Source organism: Apteryx mantelli, chromosome 33 (assembly GCF_036417845.1).
Source record: "Apteryx mantelli isolate bAptMan1 chromosome 33, bAptMan1.hap1, whole genome shotgun sequence".
NCBI classification, from domain to species: domain Eukaryota; kingdom Metazoa; phylum Chordata; class Aves; order Apterygiformes; family Apterygidae; genus Apteryx; species Apteryx mantelli.
In genome coordinates this window covers 4088956-4107079 of record NC_090010.1, presented here as the reverse complement: position 1 = coordinate 4107079, position 18124 = coordinate 4088956, and the positions used below count along the sequence as shown (strand labels likewise).

The following is an 18124-nucleotide window of genomic DNA, read 5'->3' as shown; positions in this document are numbered from 1 at the left end:
CGAAACCGGCCACCCTCGGGGAGAAAGGCGCGAGGAAACCTCCCGGCCCCGCGTCCAGCGGCGGCCGCCGGCGCCACGAGGGTCCCCGCGCGGCCCCGGCACCGGGGAGCGAAGGAGCCCCGGCACCGAAAGGGTGCACGGGTAGAGGGACGCCCCGCGGCGCGGGGTGCTCCAGCCCGTGGAGCGCAGGCTGCCGCCCCGCTGACCCCCCCCCCCCCCCCCGCCGGCAGCGCTGCCCCCGGGCACGGCGAGCCCCCCCCCGCGCCCTCGGGGTGCCCGCAGGCTCGCCGCCCCGCCACCACCGCTGCCCGTCCCCAAGCCGCCCTCTCCCCGAGCCGCGGAGACCTGCCCCGGCACCGGCGTGCACGTCTCCGCTCCTCGGGCCCGCGAGAGGGGCGACGTCGGCCTCCCCCGGCCCCGGCCAGCCCCCGCACATCAAGCAAGATCCCCCCCGGGGCTGAAGTGCTACTTATCTTTAAGAGCTTTTTGCAATAAGTCTTTTCAGTGATTATGATTTCGAAACCTCCGTTTTGTTTCTATTATCGTCATTATTATTATTATTATTATTATTATTATTTGCTTGCTGACCAAAATTAGGAACTGGGGGTCAGTCCTTTGTATCCAGCATTCGCCCAAAGACGACGGGTCGGCCACATCCATAAATTTTCTTATGGATTTTTCCCAATGTTTCATTGCATTTCATTTATTTATTTTCTTTCTTTCTCCCGTTAAAGCTTTTAAAGATGGGGCTGGGATTTGACCTTGATGCTCACACGTTGAAGCATAGACTTTTTTCTTTGTTTCTATTATATCATTCTCATTTTATATTTCTTATATATAATATATATGACTATATATATATGTGTACATATATATATATATCTATATGCATCATATCAGTGTAGATACCCATCTAGGAGCATTTAGGCCTTGTTCTCGTGCCATTTTTTTTTCCGTTACTGATCTCTGAATGCCTTCAAGTGTATAAAGTGTTGAATTCTCTCTGGTATCTGTACTATGTACACACATTTTCATAGGAAGCACAATAAGATGACAGATGCATTGTACATCAATACCTGCTACTCTTAACGATGATATAAAGAATGATATAACTCATGAACACCGCGCCTTTCTCTCTCACCGAGCTGCAGGAAACGCTCCCCGAGGAGGCAGGTAGGGACGGCACCATCCCAGGATGCTCCCGAAGGTCTCGCTGAGCTGCTGGAGCCGAGGCCAGAAGGAAGGGCTGGGGGAAAGGATAAGGCTTTAGTCCAGACTCGCTTGAAGTCCTCCAACGCGCGCTTCGCCGCACTCAGCTGGCGATTGCTCTTGGTACCTAAGCGAGCTCCAGCATCGCTGCCTGGTCCCGCTCTGCCATGCGGGGACACGTCAGGGCTGGAGGATGGGAACTGATTTTTGCTCCCAGGGGGGGACGAGAATTAACATATGTGCAGCTGCTAATCTTTGGCAACTCTAACACTTCTGTGCTTTGGGACAGACACCTGAGTTTCTGCAGAACACTGCCTTGGATCTCACCTGTTTTTAATTTAACTCAGTTAGTAGCAGTTGTAGCACAAGCCATATGTAAACACAGTTTCTGTCCTAAAGATTTCCAGGTGCAGAGAGCAAAGTAAGGTGCCAGATCCAACACTGGGCATGAGAAAAAGCCCTCAGGACCCCACGGAGACTGAATAACAGTGAGTGGGCAGTGACTGCTGAAATGCCAAACTCCCCCCGGTCACTGGGCGCTGGTCACGTCCCTGTTGCTCCTGCAAATGGCAGATGGGTGTTTTGCATTTAAACTAGAACTGACTTACTGCTATTCTGGTCCTTCTCTGCCAGAGCCGGTGCTGCACAGGCTACAGGGTGGGCTTTGAATGGGAACAAAATAATATAGCTAATCCCAGAAGGGAGTTAATGAACCTAAATTAATTGCAACCAGCCACCGTGAGTAGCCAGAGCAGATGACCGCACGCGCTCCCTCTGCAGCGGCATTCACAGCAGCTCCTGTTGCAGGGGGCAGGCGGCCGCCCTGGCGCGCACAGGTCGCACGAGTCCCAATTCGAGGCTCCACCGCGCACACAAGCTGTGCGCCGTCAGAGCACGCCGGGGCAGCGTGCGCGGGCCGGGGAGCCGCGGGGCGTTCGTTCGGGGTGCTGCGGCTCATCCACGTCCGTCACTCGGTAGCGCGGGATTCTCGTGGCGCACAAGACAACGAGTCGACGACGTGTTGCAGGAAGCATTGCTGACGATCTAGGTGAGGACGAGACGCGACACACCTAGGCCTGGGATGCCGGGAAGCACCTGCGTGCACGCTGCTGCGTTGACCTCGCAGATCGTGCGGCTGCCGAAACCCCACAGAGCAAGGATTAATCATGCAGGATGCATAAAACCACGGCAGAGATAGCATCACCTCCTCTCCTCCCTGGCAGTAATTCCCGGTTACCACTTGCTCAGTGCTAAAGCTGCCAGCAGAAACAGGCACTGAGATATAATTACACAGTCCTGGATGCTGCTCGGCTGCCTGGAGCCAGAACCATCAGGCCAGGGAGGAAGGCTGTGCCAGCAGGTGCAGTAAAACAGAGGTGCTGGGGGTAGCGGCGCAGGAGCCGTCTCCACCGGGAGGAGCGAGCCAAGGAAACCCTCGGGGCAGAGGGAAGGAGGAAGGTGAGGCGTAAGGAGACACTGGGCCACGGAGGCTGGGGTTATCTCTCCCTGTGTTTCTTAGGGGACACAGCTAATAACAGGGGACAGAGAGCCGGGGTTGCTCCCAGCTCAGCTCGAGCAACACGGGGGCTCTGAAGACCCTGCAGCTCCCCTGCTCCTTGTGCCACGCCAAGCAGCTATCCGACTCTCATTTCCCTCTTCCCGCCTGTCAGCTTAGCCTTTGCTTTCTGCCGCTTTTGCAGTTCCTCACTCGCTCTCTCCCAGGAGATCCAGGCAGTTCCAGCCTGCCCAAAAGGCTCCTGCCAGGCTTTAAGTCTCAGTCAAAGTTGCATCCAAACAATACGGAGCAGATAAGTTCCACCGCTTTTCCTCCCCATGAATATTTCATAAGGCAGCTGGGCGCCAAGCCCGTTGGAGGTGGCATTAAATTAATTGCACGGACACATGGATGCTGAGACAACAGTTAATGGCTGTGCTTGAAGCTTTGTGCTTTTCACTGAGGATAGGAAATACCGTAGCTGGCAGAGAAGGTACCAACACATCCCCGCTTCTCTGCTCAGTCAACAGTGCCATGCACTGTACAGGACATCCTCCTAAATGATCCATGACCATCATTAATTGCTTAATTAATGCTTGTGGTGTGACTGTTCACTTGTTCCCCCCCCCCCCAAATTAATGTCGGCTGCATTTGTGTCCCTTTTCTCTCCGAGCAACCACAAGGGTAAGTGCTCGAGGGAAGAGGGAGCTTAATGCTGATATTTGCAGGAAGCAGCCTTTAAATCTAACACCGTGCTGCCTGTAGCAGCCCAAGCCGCCGCTGAGGGAGACGGGAGCCCCTCACCTGGGTGTTCAGCCCAAACCTGAACAAACCGACTCCTGAACACGGTCGGCCCCAACTACCTGACCGGTGGCAGAGCCCTGGCGGTCTTGCACCCACGAATCCCCCTCTTGGTCCAGTCGCCCCCGAGGTTCAAACCCCAGGTACCAGGAGAAGGTTTCTGCCTCCAGCCTTCGAGAATCGCTGTCAGAAATCCTATTCTGAACATCGTCCAAGCCCCTAAGTTAACTCACGCATACCCACGCGCGAAGACTAATTCGGCATGACCTTGGAGGAGGTATTCGGGATAACTGTGTCCCCCTGCGGAGCACCATCACCCTCTAGACAGAGTCTTTTAGCTGCTGCGTGCTGACACAGGCAGGTACGAGCTGGAGGCGCGTGCAGGGGATAAAGAACAGAAAAGGAATACAGCTCTCCAGACCCTGCTCCCCACGGACCTGCCCCAACGCCCCCAGGACCCCGAAACCCCACAGGCCCCCCCATGGACTCCCAGCCTCCCCACGGCCCCTGCACCCCCCCCACTGCCCCCCGTGGACCCTGCACCCCTCACTGACCCCTCCCAGACCCTGCACCTCCTCAAGACCCTCACGGCCTCCCCAAGACCCTGCACCCCCCCCCAGCCCCCCATGGAGCACCCCCCCCCCCAGACTCTGCACCCTCTACAGCCCCCCATGGACCCGGCAACTTCCCTGGAGCCCCCCCCCCCAAGATCCTGCATCTCCCCCCAGCCCTCTATGGACCCTGCACCCCCCACAGACCCCCCCAAACACCTTCTGGCCCCCCCCCGCCCCAATGGAGCCCCCCCCAAACCCTGCAGCCCCCCATGGACCCGGAAACTTCCCCCAAAGACCCCCCAGCCCCCTTTGGACCCTGCCCCCCCCCCACTGGACCCCCCTCAGCTCCCTCCCCGCCCGGCAGTGCGGTCCTCCAGCCGGCAGGGGGCGGGCGGCGGCGCTCTAGCGCGGCGCCCCGCGCGGGCTCTCTATGGCCGGCGTCCGGTTCCGGCCCGCTCCCCTTTGTGCTGGGAGAAGATGGCGGCGCGGGCGGGCTTCCAGGCGGTGACTCCCAGCGGCGGTGGCGGCGGGGCCGCCGCCGGGGCTGCCGCGCTAGGGCCGGGCACGCCGGGCGGGCCGGTTCGCATGGGCCCGGCTCCGGGACAAGGCTTGTATCGTTCGCCGCTGCCGGGGGCCGCCTACCCGGTGAGGCGGGGGAGGGGGCGCGCGCGGCCGCCGTTATCCGGGGCGGGGCGGGGGGCGGCGGGGACGGGGACGGGGACGAGGACGGGCACGGGCACGGGCACGGGCACGGGCACTGCCCCCCCCCTCCCGGCGGGCACTAGACCGGTCTCTTTCCCTCCGCAGCGCCCCGGGATGCTCCCGGGCAGCCGGTTGACGCCGCAGGGCCCCTCCATGGGGCCGCCGGGCTACGGCGGGAGCCCGGCGGTGCGGCCCGGGATGGCGCAGGCCGGTCTGGACCAGGCCCGCAAGAGACCGGCGCCGCAGCAGCTCCAGCAGGTGCAGCCGCAGGCCGTGCCCAACCGCAACCACAAGTAAGGACCGGCATCCCCGGGCACCGGGACGCCCCCGGGCACCGGGGCCCGGACGCGTTGCCCCTCCCTCCCTTAAAGCCCCCGGGGGTGCGGGTAGGGGCCGGTGATTCCACCCCCCGCCCCGGGATCGGGGCGCGAGCGGCTGAAGCAGCGGGAGCGTGGCGGTTGCGGCTCTGCTCCCGGCAGCACAATGCGCTTCTGTTCCGCGGCAGCCCGGGGCACGCTGCCTTCGTGCCGTGCCTGGCCTCTTCACCGCCGCTTCTTGTTGGGCGGCTCAAAGGGACGCGAGCTTCCTTGTGCAGTGACTTGTTTGGGAGAGGGGAGCTTCCAGCCAACAAAAGTATTAACGCGCAGCTGCTAGACAAGGGCAAATTTGTTATGTTTCTGGCGGTATAATGGCAGCCTTATCATTATTAACTCATTTCTTGGTTTAAAGCGTGTCACGCTGAAGCTAAATTAGGCTTGAGAGTCACTTTGGTTCGATATTAGAGCACACCCTTTCCAACGTGACGTTACCCCACTTCTCAAGCTCTCGCAGGGGATGTGAGACATTCAGGTAGTCGGTTAGTCACGGTGCTGCAGCGTTTGTCAGCTCTGCAGCGCAGGGCTGTAGGGAATAAAGAGCCTGCCTGCGCGTGGGGACTGGCAGTAGTAAGAGCCTTGGAAAACGAGAGGCTGGACTGAAGGCCGGCACCCAGGCTAAGAGCACTGCTAATGCTGCAGCGCTAAACCAGGGACTTACCCATCATCCTCGCGCCCTTCACGAACGCCTGCAGTTACACGGGACAGAGTAGTTGCCCTTTTAATGCGTGTGTGTGTGCATCTCCTTCCTTAACAGCGCTAAAAAGAAGAAGATGGCTGACAAAATTCTACCTCAGAGGGTGAGTGGCACGTGCCTTCGCTGCCTCTGTTGAGATGCAGTAGGTTGGAGAAGTGCGGGGGAGTTAACGGGGATTTGCATTCTTGACTGGCTTGTGCTCTGCTGTAGATTCGCGAGCTCGTACCTGAGTCTCAGGCCTATATGGACTTGCTGGCCTTCGAAAGGAAATTGGACCAGACGATCATGCGGAAACGCCTGGATATTCAAGAGGCCTTGAAGCGACCCATTAAGGTAGAGGAGGATCATGTTCAACGTTCCTGTAAGCAAGGTTTGGAGACTCTTACCTTAGTTAAGAGAGCAGGAGCACACTGAAACTTGGGTCCTGTCCCTGTAAGCATGGTGTATCAGGAACCTTAATAGTCTAGACATCGACCAAGGAGCAGAGCCAGGAATGCCTGATGTTCCTCTTTCCTTGCTGCCTGTCCTGGGAGAGGTGGAATATGAAACAGATAAGGATATTGAGCCTCTTAGCTTCAGCAAAACATAAGCAAGATAGTTCTTTATTTCAGAATTAACATTTAGCTGATGCTTTTTCTCTTAGCAAAAGCGAAAGCTACGTATTTTTATCTCCAATACCTTCAATCCAGCCAAGTCAGATGCAGAGGATGGTGAAGGAACAGTTGCCTCCTGGGAGCTTCGGGTGGAAGGAAGGCTGCTAGAAGATGTGAGTGTGAGACACCCAGCCCCTTTAGGGAGAAAAGGAGACATGTGTTGATGTCTCTGGATAAAATAAGCTAAATGGGGCTCTAGGTCCACCGCCAAGTACTGAGATTAGCTCTCCTAACACTCTTCCTTCCTGTGTTGCTTGCAGTCTGCTTTGTCTAAATATGATGCCACCAAACAGAAAAGAAAGTTCTCATCCTTCTTTAAATCTCTGGTCATTGAACTTGATAAAGACCTGTACGGCCCAGACAATCACCTGGTAGAGGTGAGCTGCTTTTTGCTGTACTGTCTCTAAAAGCGGGTTGTTGTTCAGCAGACAGGATTTGGATGTCATTCGTGTCTCGAGGTAGTGGCGGCTTGAACAAGTGGCTGGGAGCCAGGAGCTATTGAAATCTTAGCTTTTCCATTGACTTGCTGGGGGCCTGAGCAAGTGCATTAACTCTTGTGTCAAACTATATATGGGATTAAGACTAACTCTTTGTAGGCGGGTGAGCGTGTCGGGTACCAAGCAGGAGCAAAGGGAGCCAAGAGTGTAGGTGCCACTGAACGCGCTCTCCTGTTCTGTGTGTCCCAGTGGCACAGGACTGCTACGACTCAGGAGACAGATGGTTTCCAGGTGAAGAGGCCGGGAGATGTAAATGTGCGCTGTACTGTGCTTCTGATGCTCGATTACCAGGTAAGCTGTTTGGAACAACATTGCTGGGCAGGCAGCGTTTGCTGAGCCCCGTCTGTCACCACGTTCCCATCTCATCTTTCTGTGCTTTTTGTTTCAGCCTCCCCAGTTCAAATTGGATCCCCGCTTGGCTCGGCTCCTGGGGATTCACACTCAGACTCGTCCAGTGATCATCCAGGCATTGTGGCAATATATTAAGACCCACAAGCTCCAGGACCCCCATGAGCGGGAGTATGTCATCTGTGACAAATACCTCCAGCAGGTAACAGTGTCCGTGGCTGGAACAAGCGACTGTTTCAGCTTTTCTCTGTTAGCAGCCAGTGATCCCTGGCACTGAGCTCCTGCTCCTTCCCTTAGCCCTGTGTTTCTGTCACAGATATTTGAATCTCAGCGGATGAAGTTCTCTGAAATCCCACAAAGACTTCACGCGTTGCTTATGCCCCCAGAACCAATCATCATTAACCATGTGATCAGGTGAGACAGGTCCACTTGAGTTCATATTTCTACGAAAAAGGGTGGAAAGAATGGATGAGCCTGGTACAGGAAGGTGTTATAATATGTTGATTTTTCAGTAGCACTTTCCCTGTATTGCCTGCCATCATTTCTTTGTGCAAGAACACGTCCCTGTGCTGCAAAGCCACCAGTGGGGCTCTGCTGGCTGGTGTTAGAGGTGATGCCAACACTAGCTTGCCGTGTCGCTGCCTGCAGTCCGTACGCTGCAGCGTCCTAGAGGAGCTACAGTTCAGTGCTGTCTTGAGCTACTGATTGTTTCAGTTTTTTTCTTGTGGTTGCCCTTAGTGTTGACCCAAATGACCAGAAGAAAACAGCCTGCTATGACATTGATGTGGAGGTGGATGATACTTTGAAGACTCAGATGAATTCCTTCCTGCTATCTACAGCCAGTCAACAGGAAATTGCTGCTCTGGATAACAAGGTAGGAAGAGCTCCTTTGTTTCTGCCCTCCTCATTGCTGGATATGAATGTGTCCTTGGAGCAGCTGAGCTCTGAGTAGGACAGGAGTTCAGCACATGCTCTGCATTTGGGATCTGGCGTGGAGTCAGTCGTGGTTAGAAATGGGTGGCTTTACCTAGAAACCAAGTTTTAAAGCAAATGGTCAGTGGGAAAACTGGTAACACAGGAAACAGAATTGAGAATTCTATCTGATATGTATAGGTTAACCAAGGAGTATCAGAATTCACCTTCATGTTTTGGACCTCTTGATGTTTCCCCTCTTTTTCCCCTGTTCAGCAGTCTTGTTGCTGTGCGCCTGTCTTTCAGATCCATGAAACAATAGAAACAATTAACCAGCTGAAGACCCAGCGAGAGTTCATGCTGAGCTTTGCCCGAGACCCTCAGGGCTTCATCAATGACTGGCTGCAGTCCCAGTGCCGGGATTTGAAGGTAAAAGTTTTGCCTTGTGTGGAAGGTGGATCCAGTCACAGGCTTCCCTTGTTAGAACCAGCTCCCACACAGAGAGAGACAATTTGCTGCTCAGAAACCAAGACTAGAATTGGAGTCGAGCATAACCTGACCTGACTGTACTGAAGTTTCTTTGAAGAAATGGGAGGGGGTGGGGGTTTGCTCAGCACAGTCAGAGCTTCGGTGCTCCCTGAACCGTTCTGTCCTTGGTGCTCTCCAGACGATGACTGACGTTGTTGGGAATCCTGAGGAGGAGCGTAGAGCTGAGTTCTACTTCCAGCCGTGGGCTCAGGAAGCTGTGTGCAGATACTTCTACTCCAAGGTGAGTGTCTCCGGGCAGGGGTTCCCCTCCACACCTGGTGGCTAAGGGTACATGTCACTCCTCGGGGGCAGATACTGCCAGTAAAAAGTGGCAGTGCTAAGCTTCGCTTGCAGACTCTGCTGATAAACCTTGGTCCCAGTTTGTGTTCACCCTTTTCCAGCTGGGGCCTTTCTTACTTGGACACTGCCCTGCTGTGCAGTCTGAGAATATTAATGCTATGACTCTGGCTTGTCCTGCAGGTGCAGCAAAGGCGGCAGGAATTGGAGCAGGCCCTGGGAATCCGTAACACATAGGCTGCTCCACTCCTCCCCAACCAGAAGGCATCACAGCTACTTGTGGAGACAGAGAGCTGCAGAGTATGCTGTTAAGGCTCACACAATCCCACTCCGGCACTGAGGCCTGCACCATTATCCATCCTGGCATTGTCCCTCTTGGGGCAACTCCAGGACACCTGGGGTCTTCTGGGGTGTGGCAAGCAGACAGGCTCCAATGAGCACACACTTCTACCTGGTTTTCTTCCTGACTGTTGCCTTGTCAGTCCCAAGGCTTCTGAGAGCCTCCCCTTGACTCTGCATTGCCTGTAGTGTCCCCAGTAGCCAGTATGACTGCTGACTTGGAGCCTCTCTCAAGTTCAGAAACCACAGCCCTTTCCTCCTCAGCTAGCATCTAGTTGTGGCACATGCGAGACCTGGGTCTGGGAAGCCTGGATCTACTGTAGGGATGGAGTTCTGTGACTAGGCTCTTCCCTGCTTCATTTTATAGCAAGGTGCCAGGAGATGTAGTGGGCAGTATGCCATGAGCTGACATACCTCCCTGCCCTCCCCTCCCTCGCTCAGAGGGTGCTGCTGCACTGGGCTGCCTCATAGGTCACTCTCCTCCTTGAGGAAGAGTTACTGGACTGTGTAGAGAATTGCTTCTTCCCTTGTCCCCTTTTTTTTTTTCCTTGCTTCCTTCATGTTCTTCGGCAGGCTGTCCTAGGCTGGGATCGCAGGGGAGACAAGGCATTGGCTCAAGGCAGGGATGTGGAAGCATTGGAGCGGTGAGACTTCACTGCACTTCAGAAGACCTCCACTTGCGGTTCCAGCAAGCCGTCTGGCTGCTTGTTCTCCCTGTAGCAGGGAGAGGGGATGCAGCAACTGCCCGGTGGAACTGTGCAGGAGCGCGATGATACAGGCTCATTCCTTTGGGACAGTTATCCTGTGTCATTTGCTGTGGGGACCAGAGACTCCTTGATGTGGATCTGAGGGTGTAACGGGACAGTCTTTGGGGATGGACGTAGCTGCAAGCATATGCGAGTTAGCAGAGGTTTCCATGCTGAAGCTCCTATTTAGGCAGAGTTTTAGGTTCTGGGGCTGCCATGAGGCCCAGCATGAATCAGGAATGTACAAGTAGATTTTCTCTACCTTGGGGAGTAGCAGCCCAGATGCCTCTTCATGGAATGAATTAATAGTGAATTAATTAGTGGTCAGGCATAAGAGAATGGTTTCTCTTAACCTGGATCTCAGTATTTCTGCTCGGGACTGAAATGCAAATGAACTTGAAAGTTGGTCATATTCTCTTGGAGATAGCTGCAAAATCATGTTACTGACAAGCCCCCCTCATACCCACACCTGTCTTGGTGTGGTTGGGAAGCTTACTATGAATTTGGGAGCCTGGGTGGCCCTACTCCTTGTGTCTGTGTTACTACATGTCTGTGAGTAATAGACTCTTGACTTCCCTTCTCCTTCCCCCCCCCCCCCCTTATGAAATGGCTCCTCTGTGGTACTGGGGTGAAGGTCTTGGTGCTGACGAAGCAGCCACTGACTCCTCAGGGTAATCACACGTGAAGGATGCTGAATACTGCGTAGGCAAACATAGCTGTTGCAGAGTAACTGCTTTTCTTAACTGATTATGGTTTTTTCCATGGACCAAAATTTTTTTTGTACTGTATCCTTGTAGACGTCACCCAGTTTTAATAAAAGCCTCCTGTGAAGGAAGCTGTTCTCCCTCCTTCTGTGCTGACAGCAAGCTTTCTCTCAGCAGCTGCTTCGGTGGATGTCACTGTGTACTTGCCTAGGAAGGACAGATTATTTCCTTTTTTTTTTTCTTCTTAACAAAGCCAACTGGGATAAGAAACTAGAGAGAAAATGTTCTTCACACTTTGGCCTTTTATACAGTGCCTTCCTTTCATGTGAGGAACTCCTCTGACTTGCAGAGTCTGCTAAGCCTTTGCCAATTCCTTTTGTGGTAAACAGGCAAAGTAACTTGAGTAAAACTGGAAATCCAGTGGCCAAGCTGCTGATAAAATCTAGACGGCCTAGTTTCCACGCTCTTCTGCTGCCTTACAGAATGGTGACAGCCTTTTATAAGCCCCACGGGCATTACGCACAATTCTGAAGAAACTATTAACATTTATGTAAGTTTGCTTTAAAGCTATGTGAAAGGCATTATTCTCCTAACAGCTTTTGATCCTGCCCCACAGAACCATTTGAGTCATTGTTTATAAGAGTAGGAATGTAATGCTTTACGGAGCCTGTACAGCCGTGCTCCGAGGGAAGAGGTCCTCTGCGTGCAGAAGGGCAGTTTGCCTGAGGTCGAGCACTTAGTGCTGCTGCTTACGCTGTGACATTGGCGCTGGAGTTGTCCCGGGTCTGCAGTCAGATGGTTCATGTTTCTCGCTTGAAAAAAGGCGCTCTCGTTTCTTGGGAAGAGGGGATCCATTTCCCTGCAGAAAAAGGGGGAGGAGGGAGGCTGGGTAGTCATGACTGCTGGCTCTGCTGAGGTTTGGGATCTGAGCTATTTCACCTTTGCTTCAGGGGAGTAATCTGTGCCTCCAGCGCTGCCCTGCGCGTTGCCTCCCGCCAGGCAGAGGGGGGGACCCAGCACGGACACCCGCTTGCCCCAGGCGGAGCCAGAGGCGGGTTGGGGCCGCCCCTGCTCCCGGCCGCCCTGAAATAGCGGCGTCAGGCTCAGCGCCACACAGTGCCCCGGCTCCCTGCACCATGGGCGGCAGAAAGGTCTGCATCGTGGGCTCCGGCAACTGGTGAGCACCCGCTGCCCCGGCCCCCGATCCCCCTCGCTGAGCACCGCGCGGCCCCCTTCCTCCCCCATGCACCCGGTGCCCCAGGACCCCTGCACCAGTGACCTGCGGCGCACCGACGGCCCCGGCACGTGCTGGTGGCCTCGGTGCCTGCCGCCTACGGCTCTGCTCTGCCCGCGCAGGGGCTCGGCCATTGCCAAGATCGTGGGCAGCAACGCGGCGCAGCTGGGCGCTTTCGAGAACCGGGTGAGCATGTGGGTGCTGGAGGAGGAGGTGGGCGGCCGGCGGCTCACCGACATCATCAACACGGAGCACGAAAACGTCAAGTACCTGCCAGGGCACAAGCTGCCCCCCAACGTGGTGAGTGCAGCCCGCTGGGGGCCTCTTTGCTGAGTGCAAGGTCCAGTGTTCACAGCTGGGCTCCCTGCTGGCCGGTAATAAATCACGGTGCTGGGCGGTGCTGGAGCCCACAGGGCGCTGGGAGCCGGGTACGTAGCGGCAGGGATGCACCGGGCTGCCCAGGGCTCGGTTACGCGCTCGCGGTGACCTTGCGCTGCGCTTGGACGAGCTGCAGCCCTGGCTGCTCTCCCTGCCACCTTTGCCCCTGCTCCGGTGTCCCGGGGGCTGGGCTTGAAGCCATGCGGCTGCCTCTGGGTTGGCGTTGGCAGTGCACAGAGAGCCTGTGGGTCCTGCTGCCCCCTCAGCCCCCCAGGAGGCCACCGAGATCCCCAGAAAGATCACAGCTCTCTGCTCTGCCCCTGCTGCCTTCTCAGGACCGGCTCTCCCCGGCTGAGCCTTTCGCCCTGCCGTGCTCCAGCCCCTCTGCCCTGCCAGACCTGCAGCTCCCTGGGCCTCGGGAAGGGGAACTCGTGGGGCACTGACCTTGCGTCCCCTCTGCCCCTGTCCCGGCCCGGGGCCGGCCCCTGTCACCGCAGAACTGAAGGCACGAGTCCTTGGTGACAGCCGTGTTCTCTGCAGGTGGCAGAGCCGGACCTGCTGAAAGCCTGCGCGGGGGCTGACATCCTCCTGTTCGTGGTGCCCCACCAGTTTATCGGCAAAGTCTGCGACCAGCTCAAGGGTCACGTGAAGAAAGACGCTATCGGGCTGTCGCTCATCAAGGTGCGAGCAGGAGGAGCGCTGCCGAGGCGGCCTCGCCGGCAGCGACCCGGCTCCGAGTTGTACAAGGAGGCGGGGGGAGAGGGGGCCGTGGGGCTGGCACTGCGGGGACCGTCGCGATGAGATCCAGTACAGGGAACGAGGGGATCAGGGCAGGTAGGGCCAGGTCCCTGGTGGGGGGGACGCATGATCATCTCTGTCCCTGGTTGTGTCCCAGGGAGTGGACGAAGGACCAGAGGGGCTAAAGCTGATCTCGGACATTATCCATGAGAAACTGGGCATAGAGATGAGTGTCCTCATGGGGGCCAACATTGCTAATGAAGTGGCAGACGAGAAGTTCTGCGAAACCACCATCGGTAAGCAGCCACCAGCCCTCCTCACTAGCAGACCTCATTTCTGATGAGCGGGAAGAGGCAAAGGGGGGAACGCGGTGCAGCTTAAACTACTCCCGTCCGGGGTGAGCCGGCCCTTTTCCCTTGTGGAGGCAGCGAGACTCCACGGGAGCTGGATGTTGAACTCATTCGCAGGGTTTGCGACACGATTGCTCACCTCATTAAAAGTAGTGTGAAAGCTGCTGCCAGCAGGGACTCGGAGCATCAGCCAGTCTCCTGCCACAAACGAAAGGGACGGGGCCAGTCCCTGCTAGGGTCAACTCTCCTACCAGTAAGCGAAAGCCCAGCTGGGGGTCACGTCCTGGCTGAAGGCAGAAATCTGATGGTTTTCCAGCTTTCTGCCTCTCTGACTGATCAACAAGCGAGCAAGTCCATCTGACCTGAGAGACCCTTTAGGAAATAAGCTGAGCTCACCTAGCTACATTGCCCTGGGCTTCTGGGGACACTCACCTGGGTCTCACGTTCTTACCAGCAGGGCTGCCTGAAAGTTCATGCAGTGACTGTTCCTCACATCCTGCATCCTGTCTGTGACTCATTCAAAGCATCCAAAAGCAACGGAACAGTTCGCTGGGTTAGAAGTTACAGGATTCAAGGTGTCCGTATTTTAAACAAAAGCAAATAGTCCATGCAGGAGGCTGCAGGGACTGGAGAGGCGTAAGCAGAGCACACTGTTATTGCTAGCACACAGAAATGCCCTTGTGCAGGGCGCTGCAGGAACAAAGAAAACAGCAGTCTCTAACTCAGAGTTTACAACCTCTGAAGACACCTTTAATCTACTGGGCACATGTCACTTCTGTCCCGCTCGGCACAGCACCAGGGATTGTCCTGCTCTTCTGGGAATTCCAGGGTTGCAACCTTGCTTATCGGCCAGGCGACGTGCGCTTGGCACTTCACGTACCTGCAAATGTTTAGCAGCATCCAGCGGTTGGGTAACAGGTTCCCCTCGCTGCAGTAGCTCCAAGCGCCGCGCTGCAGGAACACACCGGCAGGCAGGAGAACAGCGCAACCCTGCTTTAGGATCCTCCCCGTCACCTTCCTCCCACTCCCTTTGTCTTGTCAGGCTGCAAGAACGTGCAGAACGGGCAGATTCTGAAGGAGCTGATGCAGACGCCGAACTTCCGCGTCAGCGTGGTGCAGGAAGCGGACACCGTAGAGATCTGTGGGGCTCTCAAGGTGGGTGAGCCGCTCGGCCGGGTTTGCAGGGCTCGGTTAGCAAAGCCGGCAGTTCTCGCGGGCCCCGCAGGGAGCTGCGGGGAGGAGGCTGCCGGCTGAATGAAGCCCCTGGATATTGCGCTGTGGCATGTTGAGATGGTTGGGCCAAAGGCCAGGCTTTGGAGACAGCTGCACGCGTGTCCTGTTTGGCTGCTTGGAGAGACGATGGTCACTAGCAAAGGCAGGAGCCTGTGCTTGGGATCACGCAGGCAGCTTGTGGATGTGGCAAAGCTCTGGGCTCCGCTGGGAACCGATCCCTCTGTGCCATTGTCCTCTTCCAGAACGTAGTGGCTGTTGGGGCAGGTTTCTGTGACGGGCTTGGCTTTGGGGACAACACGAAGGCTGCCGTGATCCGTCTGGGACTGATGGAGATGATCGACTTCGCCAAACTCTTCTGCAAGGGCCCCGTCTCCCCCTCCACGTTCCTGGAGAGCTGTGGGGTCGCAGACCTCATCACCACGTGCTACGGCGGCCGCAACCGCAAGGTGGCCGAGGCTTTTGCCAAGACGGGGAAGGTGAGCGGAGGAGGGAAGCAGGCAACAAGGGGACATCGGGACCTGCGGGCTGAGCTGGCAGCGGGGTGGAGCTGACTCGCACTGTGGCACCCTGCTTCCGCTGGTCCAGTGCCACAGCCCGGCTCCAGGGAGGAAACTCAGGGCAGAGGATGGGGTTGCAGGGTGCAGCTGCCTCACTGTTGGATTGTTGCAGTCTATTGAGCAGCTGGAGAAGGAGATGTTGAACGGGCAGAAGCTGCAGGGTCCCCAGACGTCTGCTGAGCTGCATCACATCCTCAAAAGCAAGAACGCAGTGGAGAAGTGAGTGCTCCCCGGCCACCTCTCGTCTCCCACGTCTGCTCTCTCGGGGCTGGGCTGGGATCTTTCCTGCAGATGTGGGAGGGGAAACCCACCCTGCCAGCGGTCCTGCATGTCGCAAGAGAAGTTGAGGTGCTTTCACCCTGCCAGTCCTGGTCACAGGGCAGGGGGTGACTTTGTTCATCTGCCCGCAGGTTCCCCCTCTTCACAGCCGTGTATCAGATCTGCTACGAGGGCAAACCTGTTGCTGACATCATCAAGTGCCTCCAGGACCACCCTGTACACATGTAAGGCAGCTCCGCCTGCGAAGCCGTTAATCCCGCTGAGAGGAGCAGCACGCCCCTGCCTGCACCACCTTGCTGCTGCTACAGCTTTGTAAGGAGTCTGGATTTCTGGGAGCCTTTGCAGAGCGCTGGAAGGGCAGAGGTTCCCTTCCTCAGCCCCGGAGACTGCCAGCCTGCGCCGGGCGTCTGCACGGAGGTACCTGCTGCTCTCCCCCTCTCTCTGCAGGGCTCACGTAGCTTCTGCTGCTGCCTCGGGTCTGTCCTGAGGAAGGCTGGGCATCCTCCTCCTCTCTCTTCCTCTCGCTGTGATGGGTTCGGTTCTCAGCGGGACTCTGCCAGGTCATCTTGGTCAATAGGGGCTGCGCAGGAGGCGCTGTCTGTGGGGACAAGCTTTGCTTTTAGCCCCATGGGGCCACTTCATGTGACACAGGTCCTTTCCTGCTTGCTGCTGTTCCTTTTGGCTTACCCACCTCACGGAGAGGGGACAGGTCCCTGCCAGGCTCCACCGACGTGATCGAAGCTCCTGAGGACTTTTGAAGGGGAGGAGAATCACTCCTCCTTCTAAGATGCACCAGCACAGAAAATAGTGTGCTTTGCCACCCTGCCACGCGCTGCTTCCCCAGCTGCCACCAGCTGCCCCTGGTGAACAGCACAGCCAACGCTCGCCCTGCGTGAGGGCAGCTCCGGGGGCTCCGAACCCTTGGAGACTTCAGAGCTCCCTTTCTGGCTTTTTGCTCTCGCAGTCAAACCTGGCCTCCGCACCAGGGAACTCCTCTTTTGTCACAGATTTGGCTGTGCTAGTTCCAGGACAACTGACTGTCCCTGGACGGCCTTTCTCCCTCGTATCTGTTTGGCCTCTGTCTGCTTTGGCAATGCAGGGACCAACTGCCCCAAATTCTTTCTGAGCAGCTGGCAGGCTGTGAATCCCTCAGCAGCGTACCTGCCAAAGCAGTTGGGCCGTGTTGCTTTTAAACAAATGATCCTCAGCAGCTTTTCGCTTTTTCTCCAGCTTGCTCCAGTCTGTGCCTTAGCCCAATCTTTGCTTCTACGCATGGCTTTATAGGAGCTGAGAAGAGAGAGCAGGTTCCACACTTTCCCTGCTGCCCCTCCCGTGGGAGTGCTGGAAGCTGCCTGCCAGCTCAAGGGGCAGCAACGGACGTGCAATCCCCGGAGGTACAGGGAGGCTTCCACCATCACAAGAGAGGACAGAGGTCTCCGTGCCTCGTGCTGTGTGTTGTGCCTTTGAAACCTGCCCCTTGTCCAGCCGCTCACCCACGTGCCTCTCTGTCCTCTGAAGCTGTTCCGCTCTGTGCTCATGGTTGCGCAGGCCGGTGTCCAACGGGTCACTGATCCCTGTCTGGGCTGGCAGGCAGGAGCTGCTGCTGGTCTCGCTGTCCACCAGAGCTCCGGGTCCTAGTGCCACTGGGTCTCTGACTAGCAGTGTACTTTATGAATGTTTAAAATAATAAATTTGGGGAGGGGAGACCCACCCTTTGCTCTGTGGTTCCAGTGCGTCCTTGTCTCTGGGCTGGTGTCTGCTGCACTTGCAAAACAGGGCACTGTCTGCTCCCTCCTGGCTCTGCCACCTTGCACGGTGTCCTGGAAATGGGTGAGGAAGCCCCTGCGGGACAATGTTCAGCCACAAAACGTAAGTCCCCACTTGTCTTTTCTCAGCAGTGGTGCTGGTGTCAAAATTTGGCTGTAGGACTGAAGAGGGTTGAGACTGCAAGGCTTAACTAGGTACAAAATCCTCACTCTTTTATATGGGACCTGCTGGAGCAGGGCCAGGACCCCAGTGGGCCAGCTGGGCCCCAGCCTCCCTTTCTCTGGTGTCTTGGCTTCTTGGGAAATGCCGTGTTGTTTTAATGATCTCTCAAAAACCTTTTCCCTCCTGGACTTGCCTCGTTCCTGCCTTTCTTTGAAGTACACTTCGCTCTGAGTGACCTTTCCAGGACTGTTAGCCCTCCGCTCAGCCTCTCCCTAGGGCAATTTAATCTGCTAGCGCTGCAGTTGTTTCTGTACCTTTTATTAGACACGCATTCTCGCTACGCACCCTACGACCTTTAAATTCAACTGAGCTGTCGTACAGAAAGGAGCCAGTGTCGGCTTCCTCTCATGAGGAACTTAAAGGAGGCTGGAAGATGATAAAGTTCAGTGTCTTCCTACCAGGCTTGCACAACTTCTCCTTCCCTTTGTCTTCAGGTGCTCCAGCGCAAGTGTTTGGACGTGAGAGGTGCTCTGAGCTCTCGCTCCTAGCATGTCCAGTCTCTCACCTCGG

At 56.4% G+C, this 18124-nt stretch overlaps 2 protein-coding genes across 5 annotated transcripts; both read left to right on the top strand.

Annotated features, from left to right (window-relative positions):
• The first annotated feature begins 4536 nt into the window (after nt 1–4536).
• On the top strand, nt 4537–10987 carry SMARCD1 (SWI/SNF related, matrix associated, actin dependent regulator of chromatin, subfamily d, member 1). Of its 2 annotated transcripts, none has more exons than XM_067314038.1 (13): nt 4537–4704; nt 4867–5054; nt 5893–5935; nt 6043–6165; nt 6476–6598; nt 6746–6862; nt 7172–7273; nt 7371–7532; nt 7647–7744; nt 8069–8204; nt 8549–8671; nt 8910–9011; nt 9251–10987. In XM_067314038.1, the coding sequence occupies exons 1-13, from the start codon at nt 4537–4539 to the stop codon at nt 9302–9304; spliced, it is 1539 nt and encodes a 512-aa protein (XP_067170139.1). In that variant the 3' UTR covers nt 9305–10987. The 2 variants fall into 2 exon arrangements, with proteins under 2 accessions (XP_067170139.1, XP_067170138.1); XM_067314037.1 differs by having other exon boundaries at nt 8519–8671.
• Nucleotides 9340–18085, top strand: GPD1 (glycerol-3-phosphate dehydrogenase 1). Of its 3 annotated transcripts, XR_001295177.2 has the most exons (10): nt 11070–11406; nt 11807–12033; nt 12213–12390; nt 13009–13149; nt 13364–13502; nt 14599–14711; nt 15032–15265; nt 15459–15565; nt 15757–16042; nt 18049–18085. XR_001295177.2 is itself a non-coding variant. In XM_067314039.1 (9 exons), exons 2-9 carry the CDS (start codon nt 11993–11995, stop codon nt 15851–15853), a joined length of 1050 nt encoding a protein of 349 aa, XP_067170140.1. In that variant the 5' UTR covers nt 9340–9367; nt 11807–11992; the 3' UTR covers nt 15854–17349. The 3 variants fall into 3 exon arrangements, 2 of the variants coding, with proteins under 2 accessions (XP_067170140.1, XP_013816370.1); XM_067314039.1 differs by lacking the exons at nt 11070–11406; nt 18049–18085 and adding an exon at nt 9340–9367 and having other exon boundaries at nt 15757–17349; XM_013960916.2 differs by lacking the exon at nt 18049–18085 and having other exon boundaries at nt 15757–17349.
• Nucleotides 18086–18124: the final 39 nt, after the last annotated feature.